This window comes from Tursiops truncatus, chromosome 6 (assembly GCF_011762595.2).
Source record: "Tursiops truncatus isolate mTurTru1 chromosome 6, mTurTru1.mat.Y, whole genome shotgun sequence".
In the NCBI taxonomy this organism is placed as follows: domain Eukaryota; kingdom Metazoa; phylum Chordata; class Mammalia; order Artiodactyla; family Delphinidae; genus Tursiops; species Tursiops truncatus.
The window spans coordinates 111,250,254-111,269,780 of record NC_047039.1 but is presented as its reverse complement, the minus strand read 5'-3'; the positions used below and the strand labels follow the sequence as shown (position 1 = coordinate 111,269,780).

At 52.5% G+C, this 19,527-nt stretch overlaps 1 protein-coding gene across 6 annotated transcripts in view; it reads right to left on the bottom strand.

The window, feature by feature from the left end:
* NTNG2 (netrin G2) overlaps positions 1 to 19,527 on the bottom strand; it is a 74,238-nt gene that overhangs the window by 11,045 nt on the left and 43,666 nt on the right. For all 6 annotated transcript variants that reach the window (XM_033858926.2, XM_073806731.1, XM_073806732.1 and 3 more), the window contains exon 4: positions 2,321 to 2,493. In XM_033858926.2, the coding sequence (XP_033714817.1) occupies positions 2,321 to 2,493 (173 nt within the window). The remainder of the gene's footprint in view (positions 1 to 2,320; positions 2,494 to 19,527) is intronic.

Below are 19,527 nucleotides of genomic sequence, written 5' to 3'. Positions count from 1 at the left end.
GAAACTGAGTCTCAGAGCTGTGACTTACCCTATCAGGGGACCTGCTGATAAGCCTCCGCTGGGGGCTTCACAGGCACCCTTCTCATTTGATTTTAGACTCTCGGGTCCTCCAGTGCAGGACAAGGAGGCGGGTGGCCGTTCTCTCAGGAGTGATGGGATTTCAGAGAACATGAGGGTCCCCAGCCACGGGGACAGACTGGTTTACTGGAAGCTCTGATGGAAGTTACCACCAGAGGGAAACCGTGGTGCATGCTCCCACCTGAGGAAATGCAGGGACGGCTGAACGACTGATTGGAAGATGATCGCAGCGCCTGCCACGTGTTGAGAGCTTTCTGCACGTCGGCACGTGCTGAGTGCTGTCCCCACCTGGGCCGTTCAGTCCTCACACAGCCCCACAGGGGCTTTTATTAGGGTCCTGATTCTACAGCTGAGAAAACAGGGCTCAGGCGGAGAAATGGCTTGTCCAAGGCCACACAGCTGTGAGTGGCAGAGGCCTGACTCCGACCCGGGCCTCTCTGTCTGTGCCCTGGGGATGAGAGGGGCCCAAGGCCACAGTTTGACCTGGGACTTTGGGTACCAGGGCGGGAATCGTCAGTCTCAGAAGGAAGGAGCCAGGGCCACAGCTTCCCCTCCAGGCGGTCCTGACAAAGGACGGAGCGTGAGGACACCCCTCCGTGCCCCGGGAGCCCTGGGGTGGATGCCGAGATGTGGGCAGGGGGACGTGTGGCGTGAGGACCTTCCCTGGTGACCCTGGCGGCGGGACAGTGAGGGAGGCCTGGGAGGATGCACCTGGGGGCCCACAGTGCATGACCTGCGGGTAAGGGTCTTAGTCTGTGGGTGCCGGGGGACCTTGGGGGATCCTTCCAGGAGGAGAACAGGGTCCAGAGAGGAAGCAGGGAGGTGGGGAGGCCAGCAGGACAGATGAAGGGATGAGGCTGCGAGCCAGAGGGAGGTGACAGCGATGAAGGAACGTGTTCAAGAAACGGTTCTGGCAACAAAGAGGTGGGCTGGGCAGGCGGTGAGGGGGGAGCCGGGCGGCGCTGGGCTGTCACCCAGAGCGCTCTCCGCGCCTTTGCAGGCCAGCAGGTGCCGTGACTCTGGGAGGTCACCCTTCAAAGGCTTCTTAAGCGTTGCCCGCACACGCACAACATGCCTGTCACAGCCTTGTTGCGAGGCTTCCGGCTTTGTCAGCCTAAAGTTGCATAAATCTTTCACCGGTTGGTCGCGGGGGTGCCGATGGAGGGGCTCCTGGGAGCGTGCCCAGGAGGGGCGAGCTGAGCGGTGCCGGCGGCCCAGCCCGGCTTTGGAGCTGGGTCCAGTGGTGGCATCTAACTTGCTGCTAAACTAGGAGGGCACTGAGGGTCACTGGGGCTCTGTTTGTTCATCTGGAGGGTGGGATAATAATGAAAATAGCACCCGAGGGGTTACTGTGAGGGTTGAGAAGCTGTGTATGGAAGGTGCCCGGTGCAGCCTCCTTGTCAAAGCACTTGACCAGTGTCAGCAGATCACTGGGGCGGGGGCAGCTGGGGAGTCCCACTCTGGGGCCAGCCCAGGCCCCCTTGTCCATGGCAGCTGGGGGCTCCCTGGGACTCTTGATTTCAGGGAGATACCCAGGGACTATGTTGGGGGCCAGTGATGGGGGCCCCCAAAGCGTGTTCATAGTGCAGGCGTGTGTGGGCGCACCCCGAGGATGACCTCTGGCACAGGAAGGCTGAGCCGGGAGAGGAGAGGGCCATGCAGACGGCACGGGCCAGGCCCTCGGAGGAGCCCTCTGTTAAATGGGGTAACAGGAGACCCGCTTCCTGGGGCCCCCCCTAAGGGCTGAGGGAGTGGGGACCCCATAGCACGTGGCTATGCAAATGCCCCATAAACACTGGTAATGAGGGATGGCGCTGCTCTTCACGGTTAGCCCGGAGCGAGGACTCCCTGCCCCCTCCTCCCTGACACCCTCTGGGCCTTCTCTCCTGCCCTGGGGACAAGAAGGGGAAGAGGCCAGCGGAAGGATGCTCATCCCAGGTGTCCAGCAGGATGAAGGTGTGCTAGAGGTTCTTGACGACAAAGCCTGGCGCTTAGGAGCTTGGTAACAAGGGTGTGCCTGTGTGTGCATATGTGTGTGTGCGCATGTGTGCCCACGTGTGCATGCGTGCCTGTTTCTGTGTGCACACCTTTGTAGGGCGTGCATGTGTGTGCATGTGTGTGCGTGATGGGATCCACAGCTCCTGAGGTCGAAGGCTAGGGGAGACCATGGCCTCACTGGTCCGAGGGGGCAGTGGGCGGGGGGGGGGGGGTCCCGGGTGCAGCGGCCGCTCTGTGTACGCACACGCATTGGGAGAGCCGTGGGGCAGTGGCAGGTAGGAGCCAGCCCGCCAGGACCGTGTGCGGAAGCTCCTCTTGCACTTGCCGCAGTCGGGGCCTGTGGTGTTGTGTTCACACTCGCACTGCAGGCTGCCCTCGCGCACGGAGCACAGGTTGGCGTGCAGGTTGCACTTGCACCTGGGGGGACACGGAGGGGGCAAGGCGTCAGTGAGCGTGTGGGCGGGCTGTTCCAGCTCTCTGGAGGGGCTTGGAGGGTGGCCTGGAAGGGACTCTTGAGGCCATCTGTCCAACCTGCCACGACTCTCCTTCGGGACAAATGCTCCCGGATTCAACATTTTGAGTCCTTCCCCAGCATGAGGTGTCCCTGGCTCCTACCACTCGGTGAGGGGGGTGGGGGGCGTGATGAGATGCCCTTGTCCCAGGTGCTGAATTTTTAGTAACGCAGCTTCTGGTCACCTTTGCTCTCAACCATGGAGGGTTGACAGGTAGCAAGAGTTACCTGTCCCTGGTTGTGGAGACGTGGACCTGGCCCCAGGCTGTACCTCTGCTCTCAGCCGCGGCCCACACCCATGCCCTTGAGGGCAGAAAGAAATCCCAACTCCCCAAACCCTGTCAATTCATCCACACATGTATTATTCATTCATTCATTCAAATATTTATAGGCAACTCATCATTCTGAAACCAGTAAATAAAGGGAAAGAATCAAGCATTTGTCTCGCCCGTCCTATAAAAAGGGTACCTCCAGGTAACCAGTAGTTGATGAGGGGATGTTTCTTTTTATAGAAGCATTCCAGCTGATAACTGAAGAAGGAAGGACAGAATTTGAAAGTCACCACGTAGCATCCCCTACCGAACGGATAGCTCTTGGCACAGAGCATCGATAGAGAGAGACAACCAAAGAAAAAGTCTCATCAAGGCAAATTGAACTTGAATCTGATCAACGCTCTGGATCCAGCTACAAATTTATAGGAAATACAGAGGACAGAGAAACATACTAAACACCACCAGGGGGACGCAAGCAGCAAAACCCAGAAGTGATGATATAGTTTATAGGACGGATGAATTGCAAGGGGCAAAACTTGAAATGGAGGGAGGAGGGACCCAGATCAGGAGAAACCTCAAAGGCAAAGCAATCGAGTGCAGATCGTGGACCTCATCTGGATCTCGGTCAGACAACCTCTAAACTCAGATAAACAATGTATATTCGTGAGACAACTGGAAATGTGAACACTGACTACATCTGGTGATACTAAATTAATGTTTATTAAGTGCAATGATGGTACTGTGGTTACCTTTTTAGAAGTTCTTGCCTTTAGGGACACACACGAGTATTTACAGAGGAAAGTATCTGATGTCTGGGATCTGCTTCGGAAGAACACAGAAAGGGAAAACATGGGCAGAGATACAGACGAAACAAGAAAGGCTATGAGTGAATTGCTGAACTTGGGTGAACTTGGTTCATCATAGTAGATTCTATTTTCGTGTGCATGTTGGAAACCGTCCACAAGAAAAAGTTAGAGAGACAGAGTGCTCCCTATTCTCATATGGGAAGATTTCCAAGATATATTGTCAATATTTGTAAAAAGCCAATTGCAGAATAATGTGTTTGGTAGGATTTTCTTTTTATTAAAATACACAAAGAAAAATGTGTATAGGGCACCTGTTATGTGCCAGGCTCCGAGCTGGGAATGGTGAGTATAATGGTCGACAAAGCAGATGCGGTCCCTGCTCTGATGGAGGATAGGGTCCAGCGGGGAGACGATCAAAAGATCAGTGATTGGGGGAGGGACGGGAAGGATGAACAGGTGGCGCCCAGGGGATTTTCAGGGCAGCAAAGTGATTCTGTACGTGACACTGTCACGGCGGACACACGGCGTTCACATTTGTCAAAGCCCATAGAAGCACAGAGCAGCAAGGCAGAGCCCTAGTGTCAACCGTGGACTTGAGTTGACGACACTGTATCAATGCTGGTTCATCAACTATAACAAACGTATCACACTAATGCAAGATGTTAATAACAGGTGGAACTGGGTGGGGAACCCGGGTGTCAGGAACTCTTTGCATGATCTGCTCAATTTTCTGTAAACCTAAACCCTAAAATTTAATATAGACTTAATTTAAAAATAATAATCATGCAGATCTTTCATTAGTGCCAATTGTTATAGGTGCCCACGTGTTCTACAAAGGAGAGGGGATCATGGGTGGGTCTTAACTTAGTCTGGGGGCAGCAGGATAGGCTTCCAGGAAGAACAATTTAACATCGAGAGTTACTCAGGCAAGGAGGGGAGAACCTTCTGGAAGGAGACAAGAGCACTGGGGAAGACCCTAGGGCCGAGAAGAGCTCAACCTGTAAGGTGTAAGATGAGGTAAGGGGGAAGAGGAGGCCAGACCGTGGTTCGGAGGCTGGGTTGTGTTCTGCAAGCCATTGGAAGGTTGGAGGTGTCCCGCTCTGGCTCTTATTTTATGTATCACCGCGGTCGCCTCATGGAGGATGCTTTGTCAGGGGGACCAGAGCCAGGGTATGGAGAGCGGGGAGGAAGCTGTGCCTGGCTGGCAGCAGAGGACAGTGGCGTGGACCAGGGCGGAGGCGCCTACGTCCCACCAGTGACGCCCGGCGTGTGCAACATTTCCCCTCGCTGGATCTCATCGTCTCAAAGATTGTTCCCCGAATGCTAAACCAGCATTTCTTCTCCAGTTCGTGATTTCCCCCTTCTCTTCATACCCCACCTTCCCCTGAGGGACACTCCTCCCGGACAGAGCGTCTCCCCTTAGCCTCTGCTTATTCACACGATGAATATTTAACTCCCTGCATCTTCCCGCTTCATAAATCAGTCCTGCCTCCCCTCCTGCCTTCTCTGACTCCATCTGACTGGAGCACTGCTGTGAGGCCGGCCTTCCCGGGCAAGGATCCCAAATGGGGAGAACTGGTTGCCAGGTTCCCAGCAGCCCTGCAGCTTGGAGTTAACCTGCTGCCTGCTGGCTTCAGAAGTGCCGGGGCTGCCTTCCTTCTCATAGCATCTCTCTGCCCTCATATCATCTTGAGGAATGGTTACAGGAAATTGGGCACCTCCATGCTATGGAGTATTATAAAGCCATTAAATATTATGTTGTCAAAGGCTACTTCAAGCCTTGGGGAATGTTCCAGATAGAAATGAAAAGACCATACGCTGGTACTATTGTCACCTTCATTTTACAGACGAGGAAATGGAGGCTCAGAGAGGTTAAGTATCTTGCCCAGAGTCACAGCGCTGTCCAAAACTGTGACTGAAACCGGAACGCAGAGATATCCAACTCCGGAGTCCAAGAGGCTAACGTGGCTTAGAATATGGATTGTAAAAATGTAAGATACAAAACTGTAGGTATTATAGTGTTATGGACTGAATTGTGTCCCCCCCACCAAATTCACATGTTGAAGCCCTAACGCCCCAGTGCAACTGTATTTGGAGAGAGACCCCTTAGAGAGGTAATTAAAGTTCAAGGAGGTCAGAAGGGTGGGGCCCTAATCCCCTAGGGTTGGTGCCCTTACAAGAGGAGGAAGAGACCCCAGAGCTCTCTCTCCACCATGTGAGGACACAGTGAGAAATTGGCCATCTGCAAGCCAGAAAGAGGGGTCTCACCAGAAACCAACCCTGGTAGCATCTTGATCTTGGACTTCTAACTTCCAAAATTGTGAGAAAATAAAGAAATGTCTGTTGTTAAAGCTCCCCAGTCTGTGGCACTCCATTATGGCAGCCCAAGCAGACTAGTACATGCAGCTTCTGATTATGTTTAAGTACATATATCCATACCCGAAACACCAGGAGACAATACATCTAGGTATTCCTGTACTTGTCCTGAGGGAGGGGTGGGATTATAAATGATTATAGTTATTATTTCTATTTCCTTCTTTGTCACTTTGCACGTTTCCTGCATTCTCTATAGTGAGCAGGTGTTACTTATTATAAGTAGATAACAAATGGTTTTTGAAAACTGGAAGTCAGGCCAGGCGGGGAAGGAGGCTGGTTCTTGAGCTCACACAGGCCTTTCCTCTCAGGAGGAGAAGCAGGTCCGTCAGGGTCCTGTTTGGGAAACCGTCACTCCATGTTACACACCACGCACTGTTCGTGACTCTCAAGTCCCAGGTTCAAGGAGGTTTTCTGAACTCTCTGGAATAGAATTCTGATGTAGAGTGAAGGCCCTGTCCAAGGAAATTAGCCAGTGCTAAGTCTGTGCTATTTTAACTCCATCTTCCCTGGACACTTAGCCCTGTCAAGGTTTTACTGCAGCACAAAGCTGAAACAAACAGAGCATGAGAAAGCCTGTTCACTCTTTCCCTGGAGTTCCAATCGATTACCACATATGTACTGTGAGCCTACTATGTGCTCAGCTCTGGGAAAGGCACAGAGAGGGCTGGGCAGGCACCCGCTGGCACTGGGGACCCTTCTTCCTGGGAACACTAGACCCCAAGGATGGTCCATGGCAAAGAAAGGTTCTGTGTTTAAACCTTATTGGTCAACACATATGATGCTCTCCTAATGCCCTCACATTCTGCTCCCTGACTGCCACCCTCCACCCAGGGTCCCAGTGCACATTAGCATATTAAAGGCTCTGACAAGTCCTGCAGGAAAGAAACCTGCTGACTTTGTCTAACAAAAGTTTGTTTGCAAAACAAACCTTCTGGTATTTGACCTCAGAAGGTTTTAATTTTTTTCATCTGAATTCCTATTTACCATACCACTGAGCTAGCTGGAGAGGAACACCCCAGCTGGGTGGAACCAGGAATGTACCCCATGCCTCTGGCGCGAGGATCAGATATTTTCAGATATCAGCTACAGAAAACAAAGATTGCCATCTCAACTTTGGGTGTTAACACTGACCTTGGCTTGTTAAAAATTTGTAACAGGGCAGCTGACTCTGAGTAGCGTGTTATAATGATGATGGTAGAGGGAGTCACAGAATGTGAGAGCTCGACAGGTCTGGCGGGGGCTCGGGGTACAGCCGGGGAGAAGCCTGCCCAAGGTCGTGCAGTTTAGAGGTTACTCTGGATGCGAGTCCAGACTTCCTTCCCTGACCCTGGCTCTGCCCCACCCCGTGCTGGCCAGCCCCGCCCACCATCTTCATCTCCCAGAGGGTGTCTTGGCTTCCCTGCCCTCCCCGGTTGAGCCCTGGAATGAGCACTGTGCCTCCTCTATCGGGGAGAGAAGAAGTTCCCTGCTGGGCAGGGCTGCCAGGAGGAGCCCACACAGTGTGGGGGAAGCCTCGCCAGGGCTGGCACAGAAACAGAACCCAGTCAATGGAACCGCTTCTCAGACTTCCTGACTTTTGCAGGGAGCGCATTGCAGGGAGTAATGCGCTGTGTGTGTTGGGGGGGGGGGCTTCACCTTTCTGGCTCTCTCTTTGTGTCCCTCTATGTCTCTCCATGTCTCTGTGTCCCTTCCCATCTCTGTCCAGCATGTGTTCTGATCCCGCTTTCCTCTAGACCTCTGCGCAATGCAGTTCCCTCCGCTTGGATCGAGCTGCCAGGCTCCGCCCCTTTCTCCTAAAGCTAACACCTAGTGGGCGTGTCAGGTTCAAGGCCAAATATCACTTCTGCAGGGAGGACCTCCCATCAGCCCCTGCTATACCTTCCCTCGTCCCAATGCTCATTGCAATAAGCATCATCTCCCAAAGTGGAGCATACGACATGACTGGGGGAGATGCGGGCTAGAACTATAAAAGAGTTTAATCGATTTTGTTTATTTTTGATTACACAGTATTTTTTTTTTTAAGTGACAGACTCACCAAGCCTGGGAATCTCAAAAATGTTATTTGGCCAAAGGTCAAAGTTTAAAAGCATATTATTTGAAGAAATTATTAAGTAAATAAATAAATCATGTGCAATATCCTTATGCAACCTCACGCCATAAACAAAAGTTAACTCAAAATGGATCAAAAGGGGCTTCCCTGGTGGCGCGGTGGTTGGGAGTCCGCCTGCCGATGCAGGGGACGCGGGTTCGTGCCCCCGTCCGGGAAGATCCCACATGCCGCGGAGCGGCTGGGCCCGTGAGCCATGGCCGCTGAGCCTGCGCGTCTGGAGCCTGTGCTCCGCAGCGGGAGAGGCCACAACAGTGAGAGGCCCGCGTACAGCAAAAAAAAAAAAAAAAAAAAAAAATGGATCAAAAACCTATATGTAAGAGCTAAAACTAGATAACTCTGAAAAGGAAACACAGGGGTAAATCTTCATGACTTTGGATTAAACAGTGATTTCTTACACATGACACCAAAAGTACAAGTAACAGAAGAAAAAATAGATACATTGGACTTCATCAAAATTAAATAGTTTTGTGTTTCAGAGGACGCCATCAGGAAAGTGAACAGATAACCCACAGAATGGGAGAAAAATCTTCTCTCTGGTGAGAGACTTATATCTAAGAACATATAATGAACCCTTACAACTCAATAATAAAAAAACAACTCAATTTTTCAAATGAGGAAAGGATTTGAATAGGTATTTCTTCCAAGAAGATACACAAATGGCCAACAAGCACATGCTCACATCACTAACCATCACAGAAATGCAAGCAAATTACAAGGTTACCACCTCACATCCTTCGAATGGCTAGTGTCAAAACCACAGATAATAACAAGAAAATGATTGTGAGAATCTGGAGGAAATGGAAGCCGCGTACACTGCCGGTGGGGATGTAAAGTGTTGTGAGTGACTTTGGAAAACTTTCCTCAAAAGTGAAACTGACTCACCATATGACCCAGCAATTCCCCTCCCAAGTATATACCCAAGAGAAACGAAAACACATCTGCACAAAAACATGTACATGAATGTTCACTGCAGTGTTATTCATAATAGTCACAAGGTAGAAACAACTCATATGTCCATCCACAGAAAAACCAAATGTGGTGTATATACACCATGGAATATTGTTCACCCATAAAAAGGAACAAAGCACGACACCTGCTACAGCGTGGGTGAACCTGGAAGACATCCTGCTACACGAAGGAGCCAGACACAAAAGGCCACATATTGTATGATTCCACTGATATGAGATGCCCAGAACAGACAGAAAGTAGACTCGTGGTTGCCAGGGGCTGGGGAGAGGGGAGAATGGGAGTGACCGCTAGATGGTACAGGGTTTCTTTTTGGGGAAACGAAAATGCCCTAAAGTTGACCATAGGGATGGTTGCACAACTCTGTGAATATACCAAAAGCCACTGAGTTGTGCACTTTAAATGGATATGTTATGGCATGTAAATTACATTTCAGTACAGCTGTTGCTAAACAAACAAATGAATAACTAACTGGAAAATATGGGAAATAGTGAGGTCGTTACCTGAGTGACTAAAGCCTGGGAACCAGGGTTTTACTGCAATCTCTCTCCTGCAAAGCTTCAAAGGTTTGTTTTACTATTTGTATCAACCTAGCACGCTGCACCTTAAAGAAAGTCTTGCTGGGTGAACACAGCTGATATAAGGCACCATTCTGAGAACTCACGGATAAACACTTCAGCCTTTACCAACCATCCTACGAATGACATACTGTTATTATCTGCATTATACAGACGGGGAAACTGCGGCCTGGAGCGGTGAAGTGAGCTGCCTGAGGCCCTCCAGCTGGTAAGGGGCAGACCCAAGACTTGAATCCGGGCAGCCTGACGCCAGAGCCCACACTGAACGTCCGCATGCCGTGGTGGCCCAGTGTGGCGGGCACTGGGGTCCTGGGATCAGCGGGCAGGGCTTCGACCCGCTCCCAGTGCACATGCTGGGTGGCCCTGCACAAATTCTTCACTAATCTGAGTCCTAGTTTTCTCACCTGGAGAATGGGGAGCAACAACCCTGGTCACACCACGGGCTGTTGTGAGGATCGGTGACCTCGGTCATTCCTGAATAGGGGATGAGCGAATGGACATAAGTAATGCATCTGCCGTGTCACCCAGCCTCGCACACAGGTGCTCATTTGGGCTTCATACTCCTCTTGCCTTTCCTGCTGATTGTAAGATGGTAGCCCTGGCCCCTCGTCGCCCTAGCCTGGGATGTTCTGCCACTTCCTGTGTGGCCTTAGGAGGGTTGCTGAAGTTCCTCGGCCTCTGTTTTCTCATCTGTAAAATAGGGACGGCAGTGGCACCTACCTCATGGTTGTCCTAAGGAGCAACTGAGACATGGCCCTGAAGACATGCATGTAAGCGCTGGGCACACGCTAGTGTCCTGTTGGTTTCCTCATTTCTTATCTTTATGAGTGTCTAGAGACGGGGTCCTGAGAGCTTTCTTTGAACAAATGTGTCGGTTCTTCACAAGAACCTCATGAAAGGTTTATTGCTATTATCTCTATTTTACAGACAAGGAAATGAGGCACAGAGAAGTTCAGCAAGAGGCCCAAGGCCACACAGCTGGTGAGCCCCACTTTAAGAAGGGGGTGGCGGCCTGGGGTCCTCCAGTGCTGGCTCTCACACAGACATAGGCTCAGAGAAATCCAACCTGCCCACAGTTCCCCCAAAGGACACAGTCATGTCCTTTCCTCCCCGCCCTCAGGCTGCTGTCCTGAGGTTTCCCTTCCCTATTCCAGAAGGCCCTCGGGAGATGAAATTAAAATAAATAAGCAAGCATATATAAATATAGAGCACTCATAGGTGGACAGGTGACGTGCATTATTAACTGAATCCTTGTGAAAACCCAGAAGGCATCACTCTTCCCATTTTACAGGTAAGGATATAAGATTGTAGTAGGTCAAGTGTCACGAACTCACCCCCAGGTCTCTGGGTGGAAGAGGCTGGATTTGAACCCAGAACTGTCGGGTGCCAGACTTGGATTTCATCACCATATTCTATTGGCCTGTCTCTCCCGGCACTTGCCTTATGTTGATTCCACTTGGATAATGAAGGCCAGTGGGGAGGGGCCACCGGACAGATACTCCCCCAAGCCCACTACCAATCCCGAGGCCCTGCCTCAGCCTAGGAAATGCAGGAGAAAGACGCTCCCTTTCCTAACTTTCTTTCTAACGCCAACTGCAGCCTGCGTCTAGACGCAGGTGGGTGGTCCAGACTCCTGGCTCTGCCGCTGGCCCGAGTATTTCTGCATCCACGCGATCAATTTTCCTAGGGAATTACTTTCTGAATTTGACCTTTGAGAACCATCAATCTCACCAGAAAGCCATCATCTGAGCCGCCTGACCCCGCTACACAGCACTTTTCGGCTCATCCATCAGGAACGTTATTTAATAATGAGAGAGGGACAGGGCAAGGCTGGCCAGCAGTCCACTCCCAGCCCATCAGGATCTGCTGCCTGCCCCATCACAGAATCCCAGGGCTTTGACCCTTCGGATGGCAGCAGGAGTGGCTCCGTAAGAATGGGGGGTAACGGAGGAACAGAGACACTGAGTCAGTAGCCAGAGTCAGAGCAGATTCCCTGCTCCTGATCTGCCTGGGTGACCTCGAGCGAGTCACTTCTCCGGATCTCAGACCTTTCGCTTGCAGTTTGGAAGGGTTGAACTACATCTTAGCTTTTCAACTTTTCTACTTAGTTGTTCATGGGTGCCTAATACACTGTTTGGCACGCAGTGGGCTCTCAGTCGATAGCGGCTGAATGAACGGAGGAGGAAAGGAAGGGAGGGAGGAGACGATGCGCAGAGGCTCTTTGCACAGCATCTGGCACGGATGAGCCTTAACGGCTCAGTGAAAGCCAGGCAGCATCGTGGCTGGAGCAGTGTGGCGGCAGGTGACCGCAGGGTCGTAGTCTCCGGGTCCATAAATCGGGGGACTTGACGGTTTCCACGGGACAGGGCTATTGAGAGGATGAAGATGGGCTGGCCCATGGGGCGTGCTCAGCACAGGGTCGGGCACGTAGGGAGCCCCCCATAAATACCAGCTGCTTTGCCATTGCTAATAGCCAACAAGTGACATCAGTGGGAATCTGGGGGGATTCCCAGGAACAAAGATTGTCCTTATTCGGCAGTCCCCGGGTGCCCAGCCCCGAGGAGCGGGTCCCCTTATCCATGCTGTCCTGCCAACACCCTACTCCAGAGCCCCCCCTCCGCTGAGATCAGCTGGCCTTTTCTCCAGGCCCCTTGGGACGCGCCCACTGTCCTCTGAGAGTCACTCCCATGAAGGGCCTCCTGTCACTACAATTGCCAGATTTAGCAAATAAAAATATAGCATGCCTGGTTAACTTTGAATTTCAGGTTGAATCATTTTTTAGTATAAGTACAGGCGTGTCTCGGAGATATTGCGGGTTCAGTTCCAGACCAATAAAGCAAATATCGCAATAAAGTGAACCACATGAATTATTCTGGTTTTCCAGTGCATATAAAAGTTACGTTTACACTATACTGTAGTCTATTAAGTGTGCAATAGTATTATGTCTAAAAAAATGTACCTACCTTGACTAAAAAAATATTATATTGCGAAAAATGTTAACCATCAACTGAGCCTTTGGTGAGTTGCAGCAGTAACATCACAGATCACTGTTCACCACAACCAATGTAATAATAATGAAAGAAAGTTTGAAGTAGTGCGAGAATTACCAACATGCGACACAGAGACCTGAACTGAGCAAACGCTGTTGGAAAAACAGCACCGACAGACTTGCTCGATACAGCATTGCCACAAACCTTCAGTTTATAAAAAAACACATTATCTGCGAAGTTCAATAAAGTGAGAGCAATAAAACAAGGTTTGCCTGTATGTCCCATGAAATATCTGGGACACACGCTTACACTAAAAACATTGTTCGTGGCTCACCGGAATTTCGGATTTAGCTGGTATCCTGCGTTTTATCTGGCAGCCCTACCCCTACTCACCCACATGGTGAGCCATGGCCCTCTGGCCCGACCCCTGACCCCTCTCAAGGCCTGGCCTGGGTGTCCCCACCCACCCATCAGAAGCTGGCCGGGCTGCCTGCCCTCCAGAGAGGAGGCCACGGCTGCCTTCTCCTCTAAGTCGATAAGTTGTTTCTTTTTCTCTAGTTGATGAGTCCCTAACGAGCCCCAGGGGACCATGACGGAGGCAGGACTGAGCCTCACCTGCACGGGAAGGCCACCCCAGACAACCCGAGTTCTCAGGGTAATGTGCCCTGCTCCTGCCAGGAGGAGACCGACACGCTGACTTCACCCCCTCCTGTCCACCTGCCGGGCCCGGCCGGGGGCCTGACAGCCGCGCGAAGCACGAAGCAGTCGTCGGACGGCAGGGGCACCAGCCCGTACCAGGCGCCAGCGTGCCCTGCCCCGCAGGGAGGGGCGGGCAGCGCCTGGGCCCTGCCGGCGGGAGTGCCATCTGGACACGGGCCTGGCACCCGTGCGCCACGAAAATCAAAATCGTGAGCCGGGCCCTCCCTTCCTCAGGGCGAGAGAAGCGGGGTGTTTGGAGCGCCTCCCAGACAGGAGGGTGGAGGAATGTAGGTCAACTCCTGGCTGCCGGAAAGAGTGACGTCATCGGCTCCTGGGGGAAAGATGGGCAAGTGGTAAGTTTAGGCGAGCGAGAGAGCCGGGTGCCGGAGCCGGGCAGGGAGGAGGGGGCCGGGGCTGGTTCCCCTCAATGGTCAAACTTGCCAGGATTTCAGGGCAGTCACAGGGACCCCTCGGTGAGCACAGGTGGGCCGCTCGGGAGAGCCCAGGACCCCAGGCGGTCTTGGTAATTGATCGCCTCTTCCTGGCGTCTCCCCCACTTCTTTCACCACTTGTCCAAACAGCATTGCGTGTGCAGCCTTCTGGGAGCGGACGGGTGTATTTCTGACACCTTGAAGGTCAGAGTCGCTTGAAACAAGTTTCTATTTGAAAGCCTCCAGCAGCGCCTTCCCATTTCTCTTGTCAGAGAGAGCATTTATTTCTGGGGAAAGACTGTTCTTTTGTTTGGGGAAAAACAGTTCAGTGGGCTGCTGGGTTTATAGGGAAGCGAACCCCGAGCCTATGCTGGCCTGGAGATGCCAGCACGTGAGGGTGGACACATGAGGGAGAAGGCTGACCTCGAGAAGGGCACTTCCCTTGTGGAGGGGCTCATGCATCTGGGGCTGGAGGCCTGGACTCCAGGGAGGAAGGATGCAGCCATGAGAGGGGGCTGGGGGCTCACGACAGAGGTGGTCCAGGGGCTGCCCCTCCCAGGCAGCCGGTGGCCACGGCCAATGGCTGGGTCTCCGGGTCAGTGCTGGCTAATGGCCATCCTTTGAAGTGTTCTCTTTGTACGTGATCATTCTCCTGGGCTCGCCCCAGCCTGTGAGTCCACGTGCGAAGGATCACCGTGGCCTGGGGGTGTTAGATCTTCTTTGGGGGATTAAGGGAGAGACCGTGTCCTTGGCTGGTACACAGCAGCGTGGAGAGATTGGCAGCCTTCAAGGAAGCAAGCGATGGTCAGGAGAACCTCTCCTGATCCCAGAGAGGCTGGATCAAGAGGTGACCAGCAATGAGAAGGCCATAGCTGGGGATCTCGCTAAGGGAAGCCTATAAAATATTGGACTCATAGCTAATTAGTGGAATGGGGGCAGGGCTAGGGTACTAGTGGAAAGAGGGCTCCTGGATGCTGGAGAATCTGAACCGTCTGGGTCAAAAGGCTTCAAGTCAAGCCCTGAGACCCCGAGAAGAGGGGACACTGAAAGCCGAGCCGCGGGTGTGCAAGGCCTCGGCCACCTGGCGTGACCTGGCTCTCTCAGGGTCACGTGGATGAACGCCAGCTGCTGCATCTCCTGGAACGCAGTCAGGCTGGCAGCTGAGTTCATCGCCAAATCAGATTTGGGCTTCTGTGCGAAGTCCTTTTATATTAAGTACTTTAACATACATCACCTCCTCCAGTCTATTGATAAATCCTATTACCCATTATGAAGCCAGAGGCAGCTTCCCAGCCAACAGGAGAGAGGCTGATGGAGGGGTGCTGGGGGGCTCGGGCGTGTGGCTTGGGGGAGACACGGTGGGTATGACCAGGCTGGTTGACTAAAGCAAGCTCACCTCCTCCCCTGTGGGAGGGCTCAACACCCTGGAGGGAGGGGCCAGGCCTGGGTCGGGGGAGAGGGGGGAAATGTGAGGTGTGCTGGGCGTGATGGTGGAGGGCCAGCCCGCTGGTTTTGTCTACCCACCTCCTGGCTCCCGGATTCCAGACCCCTTCTCCTCCGAAAGAGTTACGAATATTAAGACCCATTTGTTCATGAACGAATGAGCGAATCATTTCAACGAATGCACAGCATTCCTGCCTGGTTCTCAGTGCTGTGGCCTCACAGGGTCAAGAGCACAGACCCAGACCCTGTCCTCTCAGAGCTCAGAGCCCAGGGTGGGGAAGGGGGAGGGCGGCTGGGTACAGGAGTGTGCGTGCAGCCACGCACCTGTGACAATGCAGTGGGATTGCTGTGCTCTTTGACGGCCAGAGGAGGGGAGGCAAGGGCTGGCCGCCCGGATCTCCAGCCTGCGGGGACCCCAGAGAGGCGCCCTGCGAGCCAAGCCCTGAGGAATGAGGCGTTTGCCAGACAGGAGGGGCGGACGGGGTGTGTTGTGCTGCAGGCAGGAGGAGCAGCCCTGAGGCGAGTCAGAGGGACCCAGCTCCGGGCGGGGGGCTGGCCTGTGAGGACTCAGGGCCCAGGCTGCCCAGGGAGGCGAGAGGAAGGATGTGTGGTCCACGGGAACGGAGTTTCTAAGGTCAATGGGAAGCCACTGAAGGGTGTTGTTCAGGGCAGTGACGTGACTGGGTTTGGGTTTGGGGAAAAACCTCCACGTGGAAGGGGCAAGGCTGAAGGGGGCAAGCCCAGTCCCCTCCCCAAACAAAATCCTGATGCCCCTCTCCGTGGGGCAGGGGTAGTGATGGGGTCCATGTAGGAAACTGCTCAGGCTGACAGAGTGGGATGGGAGAGGTGGGTAGGAATCCAGAGGTGGTCACACCGGTCAGAATGGCCATCATGAAAAAGTCTGCAAATAACAAATGCTGGAGAAGGTGTGGAGAAAATGGAACCCCCCCTACACTGTTGGTGGGAATGTAAGTTGGTGCTGCTACTATGGAGAACAGTATGGAGGTTCCTCAGAAACTAAAAACAGAATTACCATATGATCCAGCAATCGAACTGCTGGGTATATATCCAGACGAAACTCTAATTCAAAAAGCTACACGCGCCCCTATGTTCATAGCAGCACTATTCACAATAGCGAAGACACGGAACAACGTAAATGTCTATTGACAGAGGAATGGGTAAAGAAGATGTGGTGCGTACATACAATGGAAAACTACTCAGCCGTAAAAAAGAATGAAATAATGCCATTTGGAGCAACACGGATGGACCTAGAGATTGTCATACTAAGGGAAGTAAGTCAGAAAGAGAAAGACAAATACTATGTGATATCACTTATATGTGGAATCTAAAACATGACACAAATGAACCTAACTATGAAACAGAAACAGATTCACAGACGTACAGAACAGACTTGTGGTTGCCAAGGGGGAGAGGGTTGGGGGAGGGGTGGAGTGAGAGGTTGGGGTCAGCAGATGTAAGCTTTTATATATAGAATGGATAAACAACAAGGCCCTCCTGTATAGCACAAGGAACTATATTCGATACGATATAGTTATCCTATGATTAAACTATAATGGGAAAGAATATATAAAAAAGAATGTATATATATATATATATGTATAACTGAGTCACTTTGCTGTACACCAGAAATTAACACAACATTGCAAATCGACTATACTTCAATTTAAAAAAAGATATTTTAAAAAAAGGAATCCAGAGGTGGGCATTTCCCCACAGAGTGGAAAGAGGCAACTCCAAATGGGGGAGAGGCACCCGGACTCCCCGAGGCCAGGGCAGCCCAGACGAGGCCCCTCGTCGACCCTGGGCTTCTGCAGAAGGCTCGGCTCGTCCTGCGGGTCAGCCTCTGTGCCCTGGGCTGCGTGAAGGCGGTGGAGCGTGTGATGTGTGTGTGTGACCGCTGCTTGTGGAAGTGGATTCACGCGTGCAGGTGGGGCAGGTACGTGTGTACATATAAGGGAGCACCTGTAAATCTAAAACGTGCTGAGGGACTTCCCTGGTGGTCCAGTGGTTAAGACTCCGTGCTCCCAATGCAGGGGGCCCGGGTTCAATCCCTGGTCAGGGAACTATATTCCGCATGCCGCAATGAAGATCCCGCGTGCCGCGACTAAGACCCGACGTGACCAAATAAATAAATTAATTAAAAATAAATAAATAAAACATGCTTGATAGGGGCAGCGTGCCAGCAAGCCTTCAAAATGACCCACTCTGGGCTCCCCCTGTTGTGGGGTAGAGAAGCGGCCCAGCCAGGGCAGGAGCCCCCACTCCAGCCCTGTCTGTCCTGCCCATGCCTCATTAGCCTCAGTTACAGCTAATAAGGTCCCTCCAATCCCCAAGCTGGGGGCGGGGCAGAGAGCCAGACAGGAGCGGAGATCCAGGGATTCAACTTGGCTGGAGAGGGTCCCCCAGGTGAGCCATGCACCCGTGGAAATGGGGTTTTGTTCAGGTAACTAAATACTGACTCCTTGCAAATAACAAGGGCTCCCATTTCGCAAGCACCTACTGCACGTCAGGCCTTGAGCTGACCTACAAGTGCTCAGACAGTCCTCCAAACAGTAGGATCCCATTTCACAGATGGGGAAACTGAGGCTCGGGAAAATTGAAGAGACTTGCTCTGGACCATAAACTAGCAAATGAAAGAGTCTGAATTCAAACGCAGTCTTCTCTTTGACACCAAGATGTGCCACTATCGACTCAGTACAAAGAGACCTCGGAGCCCCGAGGATGGCTGCTTTCGGTTGCCGGGACGATATGGGGTCTTTAGAAGTGTAAGATGCGGGGTTTCTGGCCGAAATATTGTCTGTTAGCCCGCACCTGTTCTCCTCTCCTTGTACATCATGGAAGCCCGCCCCCCCCACCCCACCCCCATCCTCTCAGGCCCTCTGCCCCTCGCTGATGGCTTTCTCCAGCAGTTTCCCCTGCTGTTCCTTTCTGTTTTCTCTGCATCATCACCAGAACCCCAGGGTGCTGCGGTCCCTCCCTCTTTTCAGGAAGAACCCTTTCCTTCCCTCAAACTCCCCACCAGCTTGTACTCCATTTCCCTGCTCCCTCTCATGATCAAACCTCTGGAAAGCCTTATCGACACCACGTTTGGTTTTTTTACCCCTCATTCATCCTTTTAAAATCTTCTGCATTCACCCTGGAATCCACCCAAGATGGGCTTTGTCCCCGACTCCCCCAAATCTGCCCTCCCAAGGTCACCTTTGACCTCCACGTTGCTAAGTCCACGGACCCACCTGGCCGTCCTCTGTCTGGACCCCTCAGTGGCACTGGACACTGATGCCCATGCCCCCTGGACATGCTCCACCCGCTGGGCTTTGGGGCACCATCCTTCCCGATTTTCTCCCCTCTATGGCTCCTTGCCCTCCATGTGCTGCCTTCACCGTCCAACTTCCCAGGGCTCCATCCCAGGCCAGCCCTCACCTTCCTCCTTGTTCTCAGAGCCTCACACGCTCCCATGGCGTCGGGGGTCATCTCTAAGCCCAGGACTGGGTTGCCTGCCCTTCAGACTTGGACGTCCAAATGCTCCCATGCCTCAAGGGCACCTCACAGCAACAGGTCAAAACAGAACTCTGGGGCTTCCCTGGTGGCGCAGTGGTTGAGAGTACGCCTGCCGACGCAGGGGACGCGGGTTCGTGCCCCGGTCCGGAAGGATCCCACGTGCCGCGGAGCGGCTGGGCCCGTGAGCCATGGCCGCTGAGCCTGCGCGTCCGGAGCCTGTGCTCCACAACGGGAGAGGCCACAACACTGAGAGGCCCACGTACCGCAAAAAAATAATAATAAATAAAATAAAATTTAGAAAAACCAGAACTCTTCCTCTGGGGTCACAGCCACTTGGGAAAACCGTTCTGCAGTTTCTTATAAAGTTAAACACACATTTATCATATGACCCTACAATCCCACACCCGGGGATTCACTCAAGAGAAATGAAAGCTTATGTTCATACCCAAACCTTTACACGAATTTTCAGAGCTGCTCTATTCATAGCTGCCCCAAACTGGAAGCAACTGAAATTCCCTTCTCTGAGCGAATGTGTTAGGGAACCGTTGATTGAAACCGCTCACCTTGGCCCGGCATGACGATGACTGCTTCCCTGAGTTGTCTCACAACAGGAGGTCCCGATAAGGAACCCGGTGCTGCAGCCAAAAACTAGCCAGAAGAATTTGGGAGGGGCCCAAAAGGGGAAGGAGACGCCAGCCCATAATATGTCCTACCAACCTCCCAGAAACCCTCGCGCTGGAATCCATCTTG